The 24,062-nt window shown below is 40.3% G+C and overlaps 1 protein-coding gene across 3 annotated transcripts in view; it reads left to right on the top strand.

Moving 5' to 3' along the window:
• The window catches only part of SH3D19 (SH3 domain containing 19), a 97,662-nt gene that overhangs the window by 43,967 nt on the left and 29,633 nt on the right, over nt 1–24,062 (top strand). For 2 of the 3 annotated variants that reach the window (XM_006770125.2, XM_006770128.2), the window contains 5 exons: nt 413–551; nt 681–843; nt 1,554–2,558; nt 19,263–19,370; nt 22,208–22,320. In XM_006770125.2, coding sequence (XP_006770188.1) covers nt 413–551; nt 681–843; nt 1,554–2,558; nt 19,263–19,370; nt 22,208–22,320 — 1,528 coding nt within the window. The remainder of the gene's footprint in view (nt 1–412; nt 552–680; nt 844–1,553; nt 2,559–19,262; nt 19,371–22,207; nt 22,321–24,062) is intronic. The other variant, XM_006770126.2, reaches the window with a different exon arrangement.

Raw genomic sequence — 24,062 nt, forward strand, 5'->3', positions numbered from 1 at the left:
TTTTAGTTTATACTTTATAATAACAGAAAACTAAACAATTCTATTTGACCCATGCACTTTTCTACTTATGGTATATTTATGTTTGTCTATAGGCTAGATAGCAGAGCCCTGGAATGAAGAGCTTGTATGGACCTTACCTAGTCCATATTCTTATCAACCAAGGCAGAGCTAAGTGTGCTTAGGGTACATCTCTAACTTTTTGTGCCCAAACTCATAGAGGACGGCTGCCATTTGATCCCTTGAAGCCTGCCTGGGTGTACTGTTAGAGACTGTACAGGTCATTTCTGTGACTGCGGTAGTTCTTAGGTAACTTGTTTGGGTGGTAGTTGTTTTCATGAAGTTTTGAACATTTGCAAATGGACAATAGCCTGTTACCAACTTGCAAACTCTCACTGAGGCTTCTGTCTGCTAGGCGCCCGGAGATCACCATTGTGGCCGCTGAGCCACTGAGGCCAGCCTCGTGGTTTCCAGGAGCCCCAGCCCCAGGATTGGCATTTCCCCCACCCCCTGCCGCAGGCCCTTGGAGGCCCACTGAGCTGGGTCCTGCTGAGGTGAATAAGCACCCTGTTATCTCTTTGCATTTTATTTTTAAAATGAAATTCAAAGATTAGAACAGTGAGACTGTTAACATGTTGGCTGTCAACCATAGATGTCTAACATTTTCATTCTTTATTTTGTAGCTCCCACCATCTTATGAACAAGTCATAAAAGAAATCAACCAAGTTCAAGTTAATACTACAAATAACAATAATGCTGCTGCCTCTCCAAGGCACACTATTACTTCTGCAACTCAGACTGACTTTTCAGAAGAAATAGACAACCACCTGCCTCAAAGTAATGCAAGTAATTTGTCTCACCTAATTCTGACCTGGTTCTAGGAAAGTAATCAGTAGACTCTAGTCTTAAAAATAATTTTCAATTCATACATAATTTATTGAGCTCTGCTTCCCAGTCAGTGTGATCATGTGTGCTTTCTTTATTTGGATTTGCTATGTTTATAATAGTTCATTCTCAGGACCCAAAGCCCCATTTCCTTGGGCTCACCCTAATTCATAACACAAAACATCCTTTAACTCACGGTTGGTATTACTGCTGATGCCCTTTATTCCCACCGAGAAGGATGTTATATTTAGCAACATAAACTTGATAGGATGCTAAAGGTGTTAGCCCTGTTAGGCTTTTTAAATGCATTGTATTAGGATAACAGATGGAAATAAGTTACTTTGGAAAAGTAAAGCAAGAATCATTAGAATTTTGACAGCGAGAGAGAAATGATTTGTGTGATAAGTCTACTGAGAATCAGAAATTTAACGGTGTTTTAAATTACTACAAAATGAATGTTTCTTATATGAATAAATATAATTTGAACACTGTGCAGAAAGTTGAGTATAGACATTTCCACATTGATTTGGGAATTACTTTTTACTAATTGAGAGAACCAAATTCTCTTGCTATTCTACATGTATATCTTTAAAAATCTGTTTATCTTCTATTATGTTTTTCTTTTAAATTATAATGTTGCAACTTATTTTTGTTCATTTTGATCTTATCAGCACTGCAGGCACCTCTCAAACCTCTTCAGCCTGCCCCAGGGGTTTCAGCCAGTGATCTTCCCACAAATGTGGCACCTTTAATAGTCTTTGACATTTCTGAGGAACACACTTGTCCAGAAAACTCCAATGCTACAAGATGTCCAGTGCCAAAACCAAGATCAAAAAGCAACCTCAGACCAGTAGCCAGAGATTCTCACATTAAAGGGCAGAATCTCCAGAAAATCAGCTCAGCGGCCACCGAAGAGGAGTCAGCCCCAAGCCGACCTCAGTCTCTGTTGGACAATACCAACGACTTGGACCGTCAGGCAGGGATGAACATTATGAACACAGAACGAAGCCAAAATAGTATTGTTTCAAGGATAAAAGCATTGGATAGTCAGACAAATACTGAAACTTCTGAGCTGCCCAAGAAACCAGAGATTGCTCCCCGCTCACTCCCCCCCAGGCCTGCTGTTCCCTCAGGGAAACCCTCTGTGGCTCCCAAACCAGCTGCTAACAGAGCTTCTGGAGAACTGGACTCCTGGAATGAAAACAGACGCAAGGTGGCCTCAGGGCAAGGGCCCACCCCACACTCTCCACCGCAAGAAGTAGGGAGCATCCCAATAACCAAACCTGAATTGCCAAAGAAACCAACCCCTGGCCTTACGCGAAGTGTTAATCATGAGACTCTGGGAGGAGGGCCTGTGGTTGAGAGCCCTGATGGCAGGAAGAGAGTCCCAACTCCTGCTCCTCGACCTTTGCTGCCGAAGAAATCAGTTTCCTCAGAAAACCCCGGCTGCCCTGCCACTTTGCTGAAACCAGTCACTGTTCCTCCCCGACCCCCAGTGGCATCACAAGCCAAAGCATTCAGGTCATTGGGTGAAGGAGCCTCAGCCAACCCCGCAGCCCCAGGTCTGCAAAGCAAGCCTCTGGGGGACATCGACCTCATCAGCTTTGATGATGATGTTTTACCCATCCCGCCTGGGAATGTGGTTGAAGACCCTCTTGGTTCAGAGATGGCTCTGGGTGAGTAAAAGTCAGAAGTGGAGGGGAATCTAAATTCGTAGGGTCTCTTGAATGGCACTTGCTGTTTTAGTTTCCAGTACATAGGTTATTGAGATGTGTATGTGTAGAGAGAGGGAGAAACACAGAGAAATTAAAAAACATGGAACTGGGTGGGAGATGGAAATTAAGAGGGAGAAAAGGGAAAACGCGGAATGGGAAGATGGAGACAGAACGAGGGAGACACACACGTTGATTATTATTATCCAAGTCTGGGATAAGGGACCAAACCAGATGTGAGGCCGGCTCCCTTACTCTGGCAGATGGAGATTCAAACATGAGCAGGAAGCAGGGAAACTTCCCATACATGGGAAGTCATGCAGTGGGTCTGAAAGGGCTCCTGAGATGGAACCAGCCCTGCTGGGACTGCCTGGAGAGAGGCCAGCCCTGGGGAGGACTCTGGCAAGACCAATGCAAGAAGTGAGAATCCAGCCATATGCTGCAATTTTCCCCCCCATAATCTTTATATAAACTCTTCCCTTGAGAATGCTGTTTTGTAAATAAATATAATAGTTATGTTTCCTGCCAAGATCAGGACAATTAAATTTCCCAAGAGGCAGAGGAGTGTTTTTTTTTCCCCTCACACTGTTCAGCAAGAGGGTGTGATGGTGAAGCTTATGTCTGATTTGTCAAGCTAAGCTGCTCTGACTGTCATTAATAAGATTTTTTTTACTGCTGTTTACTTATTTGGGTAGAATTTTTGATCATATAAGCTTAATAGTATTTTCAAAAGGTTGTCATCTGTAAAAATGTTTAACATGCGTCAGTGGTATAAACTCTGATTCAAAACCAGCTTCTGCACAGCATAGGTGTATTTTAAATGATAACAAATACATATTTATTAAATATTTATCATACACACAACATGCACCATGCCTCTTTCCCATAAGGAGTAGAGGGAAGCTGTTGGAATATATTGAGTTTCTGCAGTGTTCCAACCCCTGTACTAAATACCCTGACATCTATTATTTAATTGAATACTTACAGAAATCCTCTGTAAGCTATCATGAGCCTCAATTTTCAGATGACGAAAATGAGGCTGAGAGAAATCCATGGGTGATTTGCCCAGTGTCATAAAACTACAGTTTTCCAAGGCAGAATTCATACTCAATCTATTTATTGTAGAAAAAAATATTTTTTTAGTTTATTGAGAGAGAGAGAGAGAGAGAGAGAGAGAGGAAGGAAAGAAGGAAGGAAGGAAGGAAGGAAGGAAGGAAGGAAGGAAGGAAGGAAGGAAGACAGACATCGATTTGTTGTTCCACTTATTTATTCATTTATTGGTTGATTCTTGTATGTGCCCTGACTGGGGATTGAATCTGCAGCCTTGGTACATTAGGCTGACGTTCTAACCAACTGACCTACCCAGCCAGGGCATTCAATCTTTTTATTCTAAGTCTAGTTTATTTTTCACTATATTGTGTTGCTACCCAACATTTTCATGAAGCCTTAAACTAGGCCAGTGGTCAGTAAACTGGCTCGTGAGCCACATGCGGCTCTTTGGCCCCTTGAGTGTGGCTCTTCCACAAAATACTGACTTCTGTGCATGGGCCACGAAGTTTCAATCACACTGTATGTGCACGCCTACATGTGGTATTTTGTGGAAGAGCCACACTCAAGGGGCCAAAGAGCCGCATGTGGCTTGCGAGCCGCATTTTGCCAACCACTGATACTAGGTAATACATTAAAAACTTTTCAAGTCTTGGTTATACCATTTTCTTATTTAAGTCTTTTTGGTGTTACAAGGTTCAAGGTAGGACAGGGATGGGTAAATTCAACAGCAGCAAGCTGTTTAAGGGGTAGAAACTGTGTAGGCCAAAGAAATGCCTCCTTTTATAGAACCTGCTAGATTCTGTGGGGATGGCACTTAGTTAATAATTGCTGAGACTATTTCTGTGTCATTAAACAGATAATTACAGTCATCTTCAAAAAACAAAGGTCAAAAACATACATTCAACATTAATGCAGTCTCATGCTTCATCCTGAGCCTTTTCTGTTTCATAATTTCTACCACTTCATTGCACAACGTTTAATTATTGAGGCAGTCTTTTAGCAAAATGTGTAACTTGCTTGCCCTGCCTGACTTTAGCCATTGCTCTTGACTGTGGAGTTTTACTGAACTGAACACCTCTTCCTATATTCTGCTCCTCACTTAGTGAGACTGTCAGACTCCCAGCCTCCCCTAGAGAATCCTAGAGATATCCTTGAGTCTTCCTGTCACACAGTGGCTAGTTGTTTGGACTTGGAGTCAGACTGGTCTGGGTCTACCACTTAATTGGCATATGACCTTGGACAATTTACTTAATCCCACAATGCCTTGGTTTCCTCATCTATAAAACATGATAATAATACTCCTCAAGGTATTTCAAGGATACATGTGATTATGAAGGAAAGCCCTACCTATGATCTGAAACCTGTGAAGTGCTCATTAAGTGGTAGTTGTTGTTATTTCTTGCCCTTCACATCCGATTAGTTACCAACTCCTGCTGCATTACCTTCTGAATAGTGATTGAATCTTCCTCTCATTTCCATCCCTCCTGCTACTGCCCTGTCCTAGGCTTTTATGCCCCAATCACTGCAGTGGCCTCCTGAATTGAGTGTCTCCTCCTTCCACAAATGCAGCACCATCCATCTTATGGCTACCCAAGCAATATTTCTAGAGTGTACATTGGACCTTGTGACTTCTTTGCTTATTGCCCTCCAGGATCATGTCTGAATTCCTCAACATGTAGAGGGTTTATTTATTTATTTTTATTTGGACTTTGTGACTTTTTTTTCGGACTTTGTGACTTTTTGATGGCATATCAGTAGCGCTGTCTTTGGATTATGTTTCTGCAAAACCTTGCTTAATCATCCTAGCATCAGCCAGAAACTGGGAGAGGAACCCAGGATAAAGGCAAGAAACTCACAAATATGTCTTTCCTTCTCTTTCTCTTTTCTGAAAAATAAAGAAAATCTAATAAAACAGTTTTCATATAATGAAGTTGCCATATTAATCTCAGGAAATAGAGATCAGAAAATACTGAAACTATGAAAACATTGTAAAGATTAGAAAATTTATTAAAGAAAAACTCATAAAACAGGCAGTTTAATATTGGATTGATTTCATGGGTAGAATGCCTTCCAGGTTAATATAATAGAGCTGAGAAGTATTAGCAGTTCCTCTTCACACCTTTACCAATCATATCCACTTGTCAAAAAGGCAGAATACTTCTGCTGTCAGCCCCATTACACAGACCAGAATAAGAGTGTAGCAGTCAATTTCTGGTATTAACAGAACTCAAGGGAAAGAAATGACAGAAAAGCAAGCCAAAGATGGTAAAACTAATTATGATGACAAGCATGTTATTAGAGACAAGTAATGGGCAGAAAATTACATTATCATCAATGTTTTTCTCTATCCGGTAATGAAAACCATGCGGATACAGGTGTAAAGCCGCTTGCTAGTTTGGCAGGTGAAGAATAACTGGTTATGTGTGTGAGGGGCTAGAAGGAGGGCAGAATAACACTGCAAATAAAAGTAGAGAAAAATGCCATTGGCCTTCCTGAGATTTAGAGGAAAGATTCTTTTGGAGATGCTTTGTGTTTTTTCTGGAGAAGCCAGAGCAAACAGTCTGTGATGGAGAGACTTGTGGCACTGCAGTTCTTAACCCTTTCTGGATCACAGAACTCTGAGAATATGATTAGCTTGCAAATCTTCTTTTTCCTTTGAAAAAGGAGTTATATTTTTCAAGGTTACAAATAAGAGCTAATTATTATGAACTAAGTCTGTCTAATTTAGACAAATTCAAAAATATATATCTGCATTATTTCCTATCAAATAGGATCACTGAGGAATAGTATCAAAAAGAGAATTTTTATGCAGATATTCTCCATTTTTCATTCATAAAACCTGTATGTCACTTGAGCAAAATGATTTTAAATTTAAAAGGGGAGCCAGAGGTCTCAATGCCTGGAAAGTCTTATAAAATATCACCTAAATAATTCAGTTGCTCGTTCTTTCAATATTATCTATTGAACACTTACTTGAAGCAATATTTTGTGCTAGAAGCTACTTAATTGAAAAAGAGATTCAAATTCTATTTTCAATTAGGTAAGGAGCACTATTTTGTAATGGGGTAGCCCATTACTAAATTATCTTTAGCTTATTGTAAATCTGAGACCCAACATGTAAAAGTATGGGCCCCATGATGTTTAGTTTTTGTGCATCAAAACTAAGCTATAGTACCCAGTTATTCAAACACTCATCTGTAAGTGTTGTTGTGAATGTATTTTGTAAATGTGGTTAACATCTATGATCAGTAGACTTCCTTGATAATGTGGATAGGCCTCATCCAACCGGTTGAAAGGCTTAAGAGAAAAACTAAGGTTTCCCTGGGGAAGAAGAAATTCTGTCTTAAGACCTCAGTATCACTTCCTGCCTGCCTGCCCTATACATATCAAACTTGCCAGCCCCCATAATCACATAAGCCAATCCTGATTGGTTCTGTTTCTCTGGAGAACCCCAACTGATACTAACTCTAAGCAGACTCCTGGGTTTGAAGCTTGGCTCTGCTACTTCTCTATTGAGTGATTTCTGTACCTCTGTTACTTCGTCTGTAAAATGGGGATAATACTTGTACCTAACTCAAGGGAACCAGAATAACCTCGAGCACAGAGTAAGTACTTTAAAAGTGTTTGTAAATAAGTAATTCTGTGGTGCCAAGTTTACTTCTCAGCTGGAACACTTGAGATGTTTTTATTCTCAAATATTTGCCATCAACCATACATGATCGCTTTTTTCCACACCAAGAACAGAACAGCCGAGGAACAAACAGCACCTCACCAGCCACAGGTGCCTATACATTTAGATGGTGCAGGAGCAGGGTGAGACAACAGGCCAACTCTACACATGGGGATAATTTGGCAAAGCTGCGGTAAGAGCACTTCTGGAGCATTAAGAAAAAAAATAGAATTTTTATTTTTCTAGTTACTTTGTGGAAAATTTTATGGCCATTATTGCCTGGAAAAAGCAACAAAAGGGACAAGAGTTTTTGCTTTTTTCCCCTTATTTTTAAGTGGTTTTTACTTCATTTGTTTGAGAGGGGTGTTACAACTTTTTTCTTGATAGCGAATTTATTTTGTTGGATTTTTTGAAGTTACAAAATAACATATATTTGCTGTAACAACTCAGGCAATATAAACATTTAGTGAAATATACAAATTAGTCTCCCTCTAAGTCAGTCCAAATCCCCAGACTAACCAGTGGGAGCAATGTTATATGTAGCCTTCTGTGCCTTTAGACATTCCAAACCAAAGCTTATGAGCATATATATTTATATATGCATGTGCTTTTTCCAGCTTTTTATAAAAAGTTTTAATGTACTATACCTATTACTCAGCAGCTTGCTTTTTTTCATTTAACAATGAGATTTATGGACTTCTCTTCAGACCAGTAGATGTAAGTCTAACTCCTTGTGTCCTTGTACTTGCCTGAGTGCATCACAGTTGACTCAACATTTCCCCTATAGATGGACAAATAGGTTGTTTTATTTGTTTTCAAATTTTGGGAATTTTTTTTTCTTTTTTACCACAACAAAAAAGCTGCAGTAAAGTCTCCTAAAAAACATTTTCATTTCTACTAGTGCTTTTGTTTCTGAGGAATAAATTTCCAAAAGTGAGACTACTGGCAAAAGATTATGAAACTTAAACATTAAAATTTTTTTTCAATTACAATTGACATTCAATATTATATTAGTTTCATGTTTACAGCATAATGGTTAGACCTTTGCCTCCATTGTTACATTAATTCTCCATATAGGTGTGGATTTATTTCTGGACTTTCTGTTCCGTTTCATTGATCTTGGTATCTATTTTTATGCCATTACCATGCTGCTTTGATTACCATAATCTTGTCATATAATTCAATATCAAGTAGCATGATACCTCCAAGTTTTGAACTTTCAACATTTTAATAGTCCCACTGATCCAGTTTCCTACCTGGCAGTGCTTGGGGTCCCCAAACATGAATGCTATCTTTGCTCGATATGTTGTCCACTAACATTTTGGGGGAGGGGGAGGTGCCCTCTCATGAAAAGAGATAAAGAGTAGAAGGATCCAAGATGGCGGCCGATGGGACAGGCTGCAAGATAGTGTGTGAGTGAGAGAGCAAAAGAAGAGTGTGTGGACATGTGGGAAGTGTCTGTATTTATGAGTGTGCATCAGCTATATTCCACAGCACTGTTGGGGATTGGTGGACCAGGCTCCCCTGGCCAGGCAGCCTTTACTACTGCTGAAATCTCTCCTGCAGCAGCTGGCTCTGCCCCAGAGACCATGCCATCTTGAAGGGGAGAGCGGCTGTAATCGGAAACACAGCCTTACCTTCAACTGGGGAGACTTCGGATACCTCCCAGGACCCACCAACCACATCTCCCAGGGACCAGCTGCCTCAGCTGTGAACCCACAACCACTGAGACTCCAGCCTCCCTGGCCACGGGCGCCTAAAAAGTTTGTCCAGTGGGAGACAAAGCAGCGCCAAATACATGGACAAGCCCTGCACCTTCTCACAGAGCAGATAGAAGGAACAGCTGAATTGAACAACACCCACCTGGAATTGGTGAATTAAACACCGTTAGTGAGGCAATCCATGGACGGAAAGGTCAGAGATTGCCTAGAGAGAGCTCTGCCTCAGATTCAGCTGGGTGTTTGTTGTTTTCATTTTTGGGATTAGTTGTTGTTTGTTGTTTGCATTTTTTGGATTAGCCGTTGGGGTTTTTTTTAGTTTTCTCCCCATAAACATATATTTTCCCCCTTCTTTTTTCTTCTCTTTCTTTTCTCTTACATTTTTTACTTTTCTCAATATCATTTTTGCACTCTTTTCTGTTCCCTAGTTCTCTTTTCTCTGGTGGTCACCTTTATTTGGGGATATTGGTATCATTAATACATTTGTGTTTGGTGCCCTATGTGTTGTGTCTTGTCGTGTTGTATTTTGTGCCTTTAAGTCAATGCAGGAGAGACAGAGCTACATAACCAGACACCCTGAGAGGAACAAACACGAGAAGACAAAGAAACAGCCTCCATATGAAAGAAAAGGAGAAATCACCGGAAAAGGAAGTAAACAAAATGGAGGCAAGCAATATGTCAGAGAAAAATTTCAGAGCAATGGTCATAAAGATGCTGAAAAGGATGGAAGACAAACTCAACAATATTTTTAAGAACCAAGAGGAAATGACAAAGTACCAAGAAGAAATGAAAAATGACATCACTGCAGCAACACAATAGAAAGCATCAACAGTAGTCTAGAAGAAGTGGAGGACTGCATCAGTGAGCTAGAAGACAAGGTAGGAAAAAATACCCAAGCAGAGCAGCAACTGGAAAAAAAGCTTTAAAAACAGGAGGAGAGCCTAAGGGAACTTTGGGACATCATGAAATGAAACAACATTCGCATAATAGGGGTCCCAGAAGGAGAGGAAACTGAACAAGGAATAGAAAACCTGTTTGAATAAATAATGACAGAAAACTTCCCTGTGAAAAAAGTCAAACACCGGGAGGCTAAATAGCATGCTATTAAACAATGATTGGGTTACCAAAGAGATCAAAGAAGAAATAAAAACCATCATAGCAATAAATGACAATGAAAACACAACAATCAAAAATCTATAGGACACAGTGAAAGCTGTCTTGAGAGGGAAGTTCATAGCTCTACAGGCCTATGTCAAAAAACAAGAGAGAATGGTAATATTACTTAATCCTACAATTCAAAGAGAGAGCAACAAGAAAAGCCCAGTGTAAGCATAAGGAAGGAAATAATAAAGATCAGAGCAGAAATAAACGACATAGAGACAAAAAAAAAATACTAAAGATCAACAAAACCAGGAGCTTGTTCTTTGAAAAGATAAACAAGATTGATGAACCTCTAGCCAGGCTCACCAAGAAGCAAAGAGAGAGGACCCAAATAAACAAAATCAGAAATGAAAGAGGCGAAATAACCGATCCCACAGAAATGCAAATGATTATGAAAAAATACTATGGACAACTCTATTCCAACAAAATGGACAACCTAGATGAAATGGACATATTCTTAGAAAAATACAAGCTCCAAAAACTCAATCAGGAAGAATCAAAAAATCTGAATAGGCCGATAACTACCAAAGAAATTGAAGCAGTGATAAAAAAATATTCCAGCAAACAAAATCCCTGGTCCAGATGTTTTACAAGGGAGTCCTACCAAGCATTCAAAGAAGAACTAAAACCTATCCTCCTCAGACTATTCCAAAAAATTCAAGAGGAAGGCACCTTTCCAACAGAATTCTTTCTATGAAGGCAGCATTACCTTATTTGCAAAACCAGATAAAGACACCACAAAAAAGAAAACTACAGGCCAATATCCTTGATGAACATAGATGCTAAAATCCTCAACAAAATTCTAGCAAATCAGACCAACATTACATTAGACAGATCATACACCATGACCAAGTAGGATTTATTCCGGGGATGCAAGGATGGTACAATATTCACAAATCAATAAGTGTGATACATCACATAAACTGAGAGACAAAAAACACATAATCATCAATGGATGCAGAAAAAGCATTTGACAAAATCCAACATGCTTTCTTGGTAAAAACTCAGCAAACTGGGAATAGAGGGATCATACCTCAATATAATAAAAGCCTTATATGACAGACCTACAGCTAATATCATACTCAATGAGCAAAAACTAAACTCATTTCCCCTGATAATGGAAACAAGACAGGGATGCCCCCTTTCACCACTCCTGTTCAATATAGTACTGGAAGTGGTAGCCATCACGATCAGACAAGAAGAAGAAATAAAAGGCATCCAAATTGGGAAAGAAGTAAAACTGTCCTTATTTGCAGATGACATGATACTATACATAGAAAAACCCCAAAGACTCCATCAAAAAACTACTAGACCTAATAAATGAATTCAGCAATTTAGCAGGATACAAAATTAACACACAGAAGTCTATGGCTTTTCTATACATCAATAATGAATTCACAGGAAGAGACACACACAAAAACAATCCCATTTACAATTGCGCCAAAAAAAATAAGATACCTAGGAATAAACTTAACTAAGGAGATAAAAGACCTGTAGTCAAAAAACTACAGGACATTGAAAAAAGAGATAGAGGAAGACATGAACAAATGGAAGAATATACCATGTTCATGGATTGGTAGAACCAACATCATTAAAATGTCCATACTACCGAAAGCAATCTATAGATTTAATGCAATCTCCATTAAAACACCAACAGCGTATTTCAAAGATCTAGAACAAACTCTTCAAAAATTCATCTGGAATAAGAAAAAAAAGAAAAGACCCTGAATAGTCACAGCAATCCTGAGAAGAATAATGTTGGAGGGATCACAGTACCAGATACCAAGCTATATTACCAAGCCACGGTTCTGAAAACTGCCTGGTACTGGCACAAGAACAGACATATAGACCAATGGAACAGAACAGAGAACCCATAAATCAACCCAAACCATTATGCTCAATTAATATTTGACAAAGGAGGCAAGAGCATACAATAGAGTCAAGACAGTCTCTTCAATACAGGGTGTTGGGAAAATTAGTCAGATACATGCAAAAAAATGAAATTAGATCACCAACTTACACCATCTACAAAAACAAACTCAAAATGGATAAAAGACTTAAATGTAAGATGGGAAACTATAAAAATCCTACAAGATTTTGGGGCAGCAAAATGGCAGACATACGCCATAGCAATATCTTTGCAGACACAGCTCGTAGGCCAGTGGAGACTAAGGAGAAAATAAACAAATGGGACTACATCAAAATAAAAAGTTTTTGCACAGCAAAAGAAACCATCAACTAAACAACAAGAAAGCCCACTGCATGGGAGAACATATTTGCCAATGATATTTCAGATAAGGGTTTAATCTTCAAAATTTACAGGGAACTCATACAACTTAACAAAAGGAAGATAAACGATCCAATTCAAAAAATGGGCAAAGGACCTAAATAGACACTTTTCAAAAGAGGACATACAGAAAGCCAAGAGACATATGAAAACATGCTCAGAGTCACTAATCATCCGAGAGATGGAATTCAAACTGACAATGCAGTACCATCTCACACCTGTCAGAATGGCTATCATCAATAAATCAACAAACGACAAGTGCTGGCCAGGATGTAGAGAAAAAGGAACCCTCATGCCTAAAGGCACTAATCATCCGAGAGATGCAAATCAAAACAACAATGAGATACCATCTCATACCTATCAGAATGGCTATCATCAACAAACAACAAGTGCTGGCGAGAATGTGGAGAAAAAGGAACCCTCGTGCACTGCTGGTTGGAATACAGACTGGTGCAGCCACTGTGGAGAACAGTATGGCGTTTCCTTTAAAAGTTAAAAATGGAGCTCCCTTTTGACCCAGTAATCCAATTTCTAGGACTGTATCCACAGAAACTAGAAACACCAATCAGAAAGGATATATGCACCCCTATGATCATAATAGCACAATTTACAATAGCTAAGATTTGGAAACAGCCTTAGGTCCCATCAGCAGATGAGTGGATTAGAAAACTGGTACATCTACCCAATGGAATACTACACTGCTATAAAAAAGAAAGAACTTTTACCATTTGCAACAGCATAGATAGAACTGGAGAGCATTATGCTAAGCAAAGCAAGCCAGTTGGAGGAAGATAAATATCACATCTCATATGTAGCATATAATGATCAACATAATTTGATGAACAAGAATAGATCCAGAGACAAATGGCAGGGGAGGGGTGGGGTAAGAGAGCAACCAGAGGACTTGTATGCATGCATATTAGCATAACCGGTGGACACAGACACTGGGGCGGTGGGGGCTTGCCCGGGGTGGGAATGGCGGGGGCGGGGGTGTCAATTGGGGAAAAAGGAGACTTATGAAAAACTTTAGACAATAAAGAGAAAGAAAGAAAAAAAGAAAAGGAAAGGAAGGGAGGGAGGGAGGAAGGAAGGAAAGAAGGAAAGAAAAAAAAAAGAAAAGGGAAGGGAAGGGGAAAAGAAAAAAGAAGATAAAAAGTAAACTTCATACTGGGTAACTAGAGAGAGACTTGCACACCATCATCAAGATGAAAAACAGGCCTCTGGCTCCACCTTCTCAGTGAAGTGACGCTGCTTGTCCTCTTCACGAATCTGCACACCTGGTCTGGATTATAGCCCAGGACAGCATGCAGACAAAGAGGCAGATGACTCAGTGAGCACAGCTGAAGTAGATCATTAAACCAGCCCACTCCTGCCAAACAGCCCTCAGGGCTGGAACACTAAGGCTTCCTTGCTCCACTTTATGAAAAAGGCATGTATAGTAGAGTAATTACCAGTTATCTGAGTGCTAATTCTTAAACAGCAGCTAATGATATTAAAAATAAAGACCAGCCTAGCCAGTGTGGCTCAGTGGTTTAGTATTGACTTTTGAACCAAGAGGTCATGCTTCAATTCCCGGTCAGGGCACATGCCCAAGTTGCAGGGTCAATCCCTAGTGGGGGCCATGCAGAGGGCAGCTGATTGATGATTCTCTCTCATTATTGTTCTTTCTCTCTCTTCCCCCCCCTCTCTCTTTCCCCCTCTCTCTCTCCCCCTCTCTCTCTCTCTCCCTCTCATGCTCTCTTTCCGCCCCCTCTCTCCCTCTTCCTCTCTCTCTCTCCCCCTCTCTCTCTTTCTCTCTTAGCCATTTCTGCACAGGGGCCTCTGGCACAGACTGCACTTCAAGGAGTAGCCTGCACTGAACTACCTGCCTCTATGCTGAACTGCCTACCTGTGCTGTATTTCTGCTACCTGAGTGAGCCTATAAAGGAATTCCTGGCATCCTATTTCAAATTCCCTCTCCCTTCCTCTTTGAAATAAAAATAAATAAATACAAAAAAGAGACAGAGTGGATGGCTAGGAGACTTTGAATACTTCGTATTGAAGTAGCATCATTGCTACTTAAATTTAAAGCCTTTAGGTTTAAAAATAATGCCTGGACCCCTTTAATGCAATAGTGAGATCTGCTGCAGTGTGTGGGACTTGGGGTGGGGCATTAGTCCTCCAAAATCAAGCACATTTGGGTGGCCCCTGTGTCTAGTCCTGTAAGGGCACTGATTACCTCTTTTCTCCTTCCCCTGCCCCCTTGTTCAATGCCCCCACTCCTGGAATTTGAGAGACTGTGTGTAGGTGGTATACTGGCCCAGAATTTGGTATGAGTTGGGAAACATATGAAGTTATTCTATGCTTTTCCCTCCATGCACCTCCCTGCAAATCATCAACTAAAAACCTATACAGTCAAACCTCTATTCTCAAACATCCCTTATCTCAAACAATTCAGTTCTCAACCAAGTTGTTCACAGAAAAACATCTTGGTTATTGAACAAAACTTCTTGACCCGACAGCCTTTCATGCTACCTTACGATCAGTCATGTATCTCTCAGGTGACAAAAGAGATAATGAGCAAGTATGAGTCAGTTTACTGCTAAACCTCACATTGTTAACATATCAGGAAATTGTGCTGTGAATATTTTTGTGGTTTTTTGCTTTTGTTGCTGTTTATTATTAAGTATATACAGTAATTCACCATAGGTCCTAAGAAGGTTAATGATAGCAGCAAAGTGAACAATGATAAAGCTTTAAAAAGAAATAATTGCAAAGTATGATAGAAGTGTTCGTGTGCGTGATCTAGCTACCAAGTATGGCATGGCAAAATTGATGATTAGCACGATTTTTTAAAAAAATATTTTTATTGATTTTCATAGAGAAAGGGAGAGGGAGAGATAGAAACATCAATGAGAGAGAATAACTGATCCACTGCCTCCTGCATGCCCCCTACTGGGGATTGAGCCCACAACCTGCCTGATTGGGAATAGAACCTGGAACCAATAGAACCTGGGACCTCTTGGTCCATGGGAAGACGCTTAGTCCACTGAGCCACCACAACTGGGCGATTAGCACAATTTTAAAACATAAAGGGGCCATCAAGAGTGCTAATGTTGCTAAGGATGTGAAAGTGCTCATGAAACAAGGGTCACAGGCAATTTGGAAAGATTAAAATGGAATCATTTGGAGGCCTAGAATGGATTAACTCAATTTACTTTGTTTCTAACTAGCGGCCTGGTGCACGGATTCATACACCAGTGGGGTTCCTCGGCCTAGCCTGCGCCCTCTCGCAATATAGGACCCCTCGCAGGATGTTGGATAGCTGGTTTTGGCCCAATCCTCGCAGGCCTAATCCAGACAGGAGGGAGCCCAATCCTGTGCATTGAGCATCTGTCCCCTGGTGGTCAGTGCGCGTCATAGCAACTGGTCAACCGCTCGTTCGATTGTTCATCACTTAGGCTTTTATATAGAGAGAAGTGAAAAAAAATGATTAGCTTTTCGAAAAAATCAGTTCTCGAACAACCTTCTGGAACAAATTAAGTTCGAGAACCGAGATTCCACTGTGTTAATAACCAGCAGATTACAGGTACCAAAAGCAGCCCTTAGAGAAGAAATGCCACTTCAAAGGTAAAACACAATGAACAATTACCAGCCTTAACCCTTCTCTTGATTTTTTTGGTCCTTTTCCCTGAGGGCCTTTCTTAAGTGGTAGATAATAAACTTAAAATAGGATTGTACTTTACTCTTATATCTCCCCACCCAGCACTGTTACTGGCACAGCAGACAACAGAGCCCTGAGGGAATGGGATATTGCAACCAAGATTGGGAGAGGGAGGACGGACAGTTCCTGGACAGTCAAGCCTACAGCAGCTGGGGGAGGAAGGTGGCTCCTTAGAGCTCACTGGGTGCCAACAAGGGTCATGTTGGCAGAGCAGAGGCAAACGCAGGGGAGAAAGAAGAACAGAAAGGAAAAATACACACAGAGGAACGATACTGTGTTTTTGTATTTGAATAAAATGCCAAGATTACATGGGCTCTTCAAATTCTTTTGTTTTAGCTAGGGTTACTCAGAATAAATGAACTATTCAGAGAGTTCAAATTTAGGTAATATTTGCAATAGTGGGCATTAATACAGGGGTATTTTATCCAGTGGTACTGCTGTTTCTTAAAGACCAATGTATATTACTCAAGTTGGAAGAACTATTAGAATATGTAAAATCCAGTTGTTGGAGACGGTCATGGCACCCTCCCCAACTTCACCCTCCTGTTTCATGCTACAACCTATGTCCCTCTGCCCACACCTGAAGTGCCCAACCTTGCTGTACTTTTTCCTTTTTCAGTAGTACCTCTTGCCTTCCAATATACCCCATGAACTACTTATCTATTATATTTATTGTTTACTGTTTCCATCTCCTTGCTGCAGTAAAAGTACCATGGGGGCAAAGTTCTTTGCTTTGTTCACTGAAGTATTCCCAGCATCTAGCTTGTTTGATGTGTAGCAGGCACCCAACCAATACTGAATAAGAAAAGTAGAAAAGCAAACTACAAAGAAATGGATATAAAATTATCCTGTTTTTGTTTTGCAAAATGCCTAGATAATAATACATGTACTATAGAAAAAAAAATTATAGACAGATACACCACATCTTAGATAATAATTACTCCCAGAGGAATAGGATTACAGGAGATTTTCTGTCATATGTTTCCCATTTTTACAATAAATATTACTTTTGAAGTACAAAATAATACTGGAACAAAGTAAGGATTAAAGATTTTGGTTAGGCCTAAAAGAAGGACCTTTGTTTATTTTGGGGGGACATAGGTTACAGTGAAAGAAAGTTACATTGTTACAAGAGCCTTTTTCAAAAGTTTGATGTTTTGATAATCTTGAGTTGGTTTTTTTGAACTTAGACAAGACTCACCTCATTTGTGAACCGATAGACAGGGTTTCACAGAGGGGTCATCTAATTTTTTTTTCTCAGTAATCTAATAATAATTTTACCTAGCATACCATTTGGAGGCCCTTCTTAGGTGGTAGATAATAAACTTAAAATAGGATTGTACTTTACTCTTGTATCTCCCCACCCAGCACTGTTACTGGCACATGGCAGACATACATAGGTGAGCAAGTGAGTGATACCCTTGGAGGGTATAGGATGGTAGGATTGCCTGCGAACTGGGTGGAAGGCAAGGAGAAGTGTCAGGGAGCTGAAGGGCCTTCTTATTCTGAGCTCAGCTCTTCACATATCCTGCAAAGAGCTGGTCAGCAAAAGGTGCTTCTTGAACTGCAGCTCATAATGGGCAGAACATGAGTCCTGTTCATCACAGGAGCTCTGGGGTGCATTGTTTTACAGGGAGTGTCTCCCTAAGGCAAATATTCATAGAGCAGGTGCAGAATTACAGCTTATACTAATTCTGCCTCTTATTAAATAAAGGCAGAGGTGGCCTCGTGAGATCCTGTGTGCAGTATAGAGTATCAGTTATATAGCATTTTATTTTATATTTGCTAATCTAATTATTTTTAGATTTCTCATCTTCAAAAAATTTTATTCATTTTTCCAAACTACTGAAAAGAACATTGACATTAAAGAAAAAAAGAATATTCCTTTCAGGAAAAAAGTTCAGCAGTTATGTTTTTTAAAAAAATACTTTTTCTAAGCATATACTGCCTATTTATTTATCTTTGGTAATCTTCACCCAAGGATATTTTTTCCATTGATTTTTAGAGATAGGAGGAGGGAGGGACAGAGAAAGAAAGTGAGAGGAGAGAGAGGGAGAGAGAGAGAGAGAAAGAGAGAGAGAGAGAGAGAGATTGGATGCCTCTTGCATGCACACCATCAGGTAGGTGCAGGGGATTGAACCTGTAACACAAGTACGTGCCCTTGACCAGGAATCGAACCCACAACCCTTAGGTGCTGGGCTGATACTCTATCCACTGAGCTACACCAGCCAGGGCATATACTATTTATTTTTATTTTTTTTAAATATATTTTATTGATTTTTTTACAGAGAGGAAGGGAGAGAGATAGAGAGTTAGAAACATCGATGAGAGAGAAACATCGATCAGCTGCCTCCTGCACATCTCCTACTGGGGATGTGCCCGCAACCCAGGTATATGCCCTTGACCGGAATCCAACCTGGGACCTTTCGGTCCGCAAGCCAACGCTCTATCCACTGAGCCAAACCGGTTTCGGCTCTATTTTAAATGAATCAGTTAAGATAGAGAAATGCCAAGTCATGTATCCTTACCCCGAAATGATATATTTGAAAGGGGATGTCTTATTTTCAGAATAAAACGTTTTTCTTTTTCATTTTGCTGAAGTGTCATTTTACTAAAGTATTAAAATCTAAGACTCTGCTGAGCACCCACCATGTGCTAGGCATGTGGGTAAGTTTTCCACAGCACAGGCGTGTGGGGAGCGGAGGTCTTTTCTTCCTGGGGGCCTGGGAGGCTTCACATTAAGGGAAAATTGGCTCTTCGGTTCACTTGCCCCTCATTTTCAGGCAGACACTTATGAAATGATTGCACTCCCATGAAAGATAGCTTCTACATAATTCAAGATTGTCCTGGATCCCTCTCATCAGAGAGGAAGAAAAGCCATATGAATTATTTACAGAGCATCAAGTTATTTCTTTTCATGAGCTCCGACTTTGTTTTTGTCTCTGCGAACTGAGATTTTGTTTATCCATGAATAGTTTTCCCTGGGGCATGAAAAATATGACTCTTTAATTATGAATGAGATTTTTTGTTTGAGACCGTGTTAACTAAAACATGCAAAATAAACTGTGTTTTTCATTAGATCCCTTCCAGGTCCCCACAAAGACAGAACCAACAAAAGAACCAGCAGTTCAACCAGCACCCACCAGAAAGCCCACTGTGATTCGAATTCCAGCCAAACCAGGAAAATGTAAGCACTTCTATGCCTTCTTTATTTGCTCTCCAAGAGCCTGGGGATAATACATGCTCTTTTATCAATGTCTGCTTTGAAAGTATGTGTGATCAGCCATTTATTATCATTTGTAGTCTAGGACATTTAAAAGCAAGTTGGGTTTTTTTTACAATTCTTTAGACAATTAGTGCAGTAAATTTGGATTTTATTTCTTTTTAACAATGTCTTTAAGTAGAGAGAATAGAGGGAAACTAAAACTCAGAATAATTGTAATATCCTCTGGTGCCTCTGGTAGAGATATGGTAGGAAAGGAATTAAAACTGATAGCAAATGAAGTTATATATGTCTATCATAGAGAGCATATTATCCCATTATATATAGGAAGTATATTACTTCAGTCAGCACCCTTATAAATTGGACTAATAGTTCTGAAATCCTGAAACGGGTATTTTGAGGAAGCACCTTTACTTATTATCCTGACAAAGCTCGAGAAACTATATATGAGAGAAATGAAGTGCCAGTTTCCCGAGAGTTATTTCCCAAGAATTTTATCATTACAATTATCAAGCAATGCATATATGCCGTGGAGGAAGAAAAGTAAGACTTTTGGTGTCTGAAGAACTTGGAATGGACACGTGAAGGAAGGAACAGCTTTGTGGTGCAAAACCCCTGGCTCTTGTTTGAACCTGTCAGCTCCTTCCCCTGGGGACCTGTTCCTTCTGACTAGGATGTTCTTTTCCCAAATATCTGCATGGCTCCCCTCTTTACCATTCCTTCAGGTCTTTGCTCAAATGCCACTTTTCTCTTTGAGACTTCTGCTGACCACATTATTTGAAATTGGAAATCTCCATCTCCCCACATACCCACTCCGGATAATTCCTATGTCCCTTCCTGTCAGTCAGCTGTCTCCTCTCTCCTTGCATATTGTTACTACTTTGTACCTGTAATTGTTTGTCACAACAATATCATCCTACACTAATAAAAGACAAACATGCAAATTGATCATACTTTCACTACGCCTTGAGCCACGCCCACCAGCCAATCAGAGTGGCTATATGCAAATTAACCCAACCAAGGTGGCGGCCGGCAGCCATGAAGCTGGAGTGATCAGGAGGCTTGCTTGCTCCAGTGATGGAGGAAGTCAAGCTTCCCTGCCTGCCGTGGCCCAGCTCTGAGCTCCACTGAAAGCAACAAAGTTTCAATTATAGAAGGTAAATAAATCCCAGAATAAAAATAAATAAATAAATAAATAAAGGAGAGGCTGGGAGCTTACGTCGCCAGGATGCGTGGCCAGCCTGAAAACGGCCCTCAGCCCCTTACCCAGACTGGTCAGGCACCCCAGTGGGGACCCCACCCCCCATCCTAAAGGGGGTGTGACCAGCCTGAAAACAGCCATCAGCCCCTCACCCAGGCTGGCCAAACCTCCATGGAGTGAGGGTCCCCAGTGGGGTGGACATCCTCCGAGGGGTCCCACACTGCAAGCAGGCATAGGCTGGGCTGAGGAACCCCCCCGAGTACACAAATTTTTGTGCATCGGGCCTCTAGTATCCTAAATAATTCATTACTTCCTTGTTAAGAATAAGGTAACTGCAGCACAGAGAAAGGCTTCCAGATGGTGACTGAGTTGGAATGTTCCTGTGTCTTAATTCCCAGAGCAGTGCTGTCTCTCACTGAGAACACTTATCTTTAAATCAGTGTTTGTCTAGTACTTGGCCTGGGTATTTTCCTCCTTTTGAGTGTTTTCCTGTCTCTGGATAAAATAGGAACCTGGCAGATCATCCTCTTGCTACAGGTTTTTCCTGTGAAATGGAGGCAGAGTGTCTTTTGAAAGAATGGGAGAACCTCCCACCTCCTTTAAATGCCTACGCCATGCGTAAAAGAGGGTTTTAGCCTCCTTTGTGTGTTGCAATCATCCTCTCTCCATGTGTTTTTGCACACAGGTTTTAATTAGTTGTCACTATTAAATCTGGTCATCTGTGTTTTCTTCTTTTTAAAATAAGTTGGGAGCCCACGATGACGGAGGTAAGGATGTAGTTTGGCTGTAAGGATATTATTTGTTAAATTGAGGGGGCAGTTATGCCCATTAATCTGGAGCTAATGGATTACAAACCACATTTAATGATTTGGATGGGGGCAGGTTGACTACCCCACCTGTTAAGAAGCAGCATGCCTATTACAATGAGCATAGCCTTTTGAGTTCAAAACCCTGGTTCTGACAATTACTAGCATTAAAACCTTGGCTGGCTCATATATTATCTTCTCAGTTTCAGTTTCTTCATCAGAAAAACGGGTAGAATATTATTTAGTGTAGTGCTGTCCAATAGGTCTTTCTTCAAAGATAGAAATATTTCAGATCTGTGATGTACAATACGGTAGCCACTAACCATATGCGGCTATTGAGTACTTAAAATGTGGCTAGTGTAACTGAGGAACTGAAATCTTAATTTTATTTAATTTTAAGTAAGTAAGAATTACATTTAAATCACCACATATAACTACTAGCTAGTGGGGTGCACAGATCTAGTGCATAGATAGATGTTAGTTGGAGAAATGTATGTGAATAAAGTACCTTAACTTAATGCCTGGCACATATAAAGTTCTCAAAAATGTTGGCTGCTGTCATAATGATTTAGCATTATTTTTACTCTCTATAAAATAATTCATAACTAATGTCTACTAACCCATCAGTTTTCTGAAGTTTGCTGGGAGTTCTTTCTCACTTGCATGGCTAGCTATCCATCTTTGTGTGGATCTTTTACAGTAGCTATTTTCCTAAGGAACCAAGCTGCAGTCATTTCATTCTTTCGAATCCCCAAAGACCAGAAATTATTGATGAATTACTGCTATTTTTCCAGGTTTACATGAGGATCCACAAAGCCCACCTCCTCTCCCTATTGAGAAGCCTATTGGAAACACTTACAGTACAGTATCTGGAAAACCCAGTAATGTTGACAGAACTAGAGACTTGGTAAGTGGTCGTTATAGAGTGTTGTAGGTTGAAGACCCACTGATGTGCTAATTTAAATATGTGCAAATTATTTTACTGGTCAGATTAAAAAAATATCTTATTACAAATCAGGTTCTAAGTCCCATGTACTTATTTTAATGTGATACTTTATATTTTACAAACCCCTATAGAACAAAAAAATTAGGCCAATTCATTGTAATTCATCATAAAATAATTTGTCCTATGCTATCTAATAAAAGACAAACAGGGTAATTGACCATACCTTCACTACGCTTCCCATTGGCTAATCCAGGCGATATGCAAATTAATTGCCAAGAAAGATGGCAGTTAATTTGCATACATAGGCACAATGATGGGAGGCAAAAGGGGAAGGACAGAAGAACGGTGATCAGAAACCCAGGCAGCAAGCAAGAGCCAGGGGGCAGGGCAAAGGTGGCCCCGGCCCTGGATTGGGGAATCGTGGCCGCCTCTGCCGGCCCCTCAGCCCGTGATTGCAATCGGAAAGCCAGGCCGCAGGCAAGGCAGCACCCCCGGGACCCAGGAGCTGCTTTGCCTGCGGCCCATGATCCTGATCGCGAAAGTCGAGGCATGCCTAAGGATTTTTTGTACATGTCCCACAGTCTAGAACAGTGATGGCGAACCTTTTGAGCTCGGCGTGTCAGCATTTTGAAAAACCCTAACTTAACTCTGGTGCCATGTCACTTATAGAAATTTTTTGATATTTGTAACCATAGTAAAACAAAGACTTATATTTTTAATATTTATTTTATATATTTAAATGCCGTTTAACAAAGAAAAATCAAGCAAAAAAATGAGTTTGCATGTCACCTCTGACACATGTGTCATAGGTTTGCCATCACTGGTCTAGAATCTAGTAAGTGCTCAAATGTCTCAAAATGAAGAGGTTGGTTTTTTTTTCTCATCAGCAAAATGTGAATATTACCTAACCCACAGACTGCAAGAATTAATTGAAATAAAATTCCAGAAATCGTATAATGGCCAGGCTGAAGTAGATAGGTTGGTTGAGCATGAGCGTGGTCCTGTGCATGGAAAGGTTGCAGGTTTGATTCTAGGTCAGGGCACAACCTGGCACTTGGGTTTCAAGTTGGATCCCTGGTCGGGGCTCCTAAGGAAGGTAACTGCAGGGATGTTTCTTACATTGATGTTTCTCTCTATATATCCCTTTCCCTTCCACTCTCTCTAAAAATCAATGGAAAAATGAACTAATGCCATATCTACAAACGTGGATAATCTAAAAAAAAAAAAAGGAAAAAGTAGGGGAGCCCTAACTGGTTTGGCTCAGTGGATAGATCATCAGCCTGCAGACTGAAGGGTTCCAGAATTGATTCCAGTGAAGGGCATGCAGGCACATCCCCAGTTGGGGTGTGCAGGAGGCAGCTGATCAATGTTTCTCTCTCTTTGATGTTCCTAACTCTCTATCCCTCTCCCTTCCTTTCCATTAAAAAAAAATTGATATATTTAGAAGGAAAAAAAAAAACAGGTAAAAGAAGTTGAATATGTACTGTATAATTTAATTTAAAGTGTGTAAAAAAAATAACTTTTTAGGGGCATATATGTTATCTATACTAAAAAAAGGGTAATATGCTAATTAGACCAGACATCTTTCGGACATCCATCCAGACATCCTTCTGGACAAAGCCACTGTGTTGGGGGCCAAGGCAGAAGCTGTTACAAGCGATCAGGCTGGCAGGGGAGGGCACTTAGGGGCAACCAGGAAGCGT

This window comes from Myotis davidii, unplaced genomic scaffold (genome assembly GCF_000327345.1).
Source record: "Myotis davidii unplaced genomic scaffold, ASM32734v1 scaffold323, whole genome shotgun sequence".
In the NCBI taxonomy this organism is placed as follows: domain Eukaryota; kingdom Metazoa; phylum Chordata; class Mammalia; order Chiroptera; family Vespertilionidae; genus Myotis; species Myotis davidii.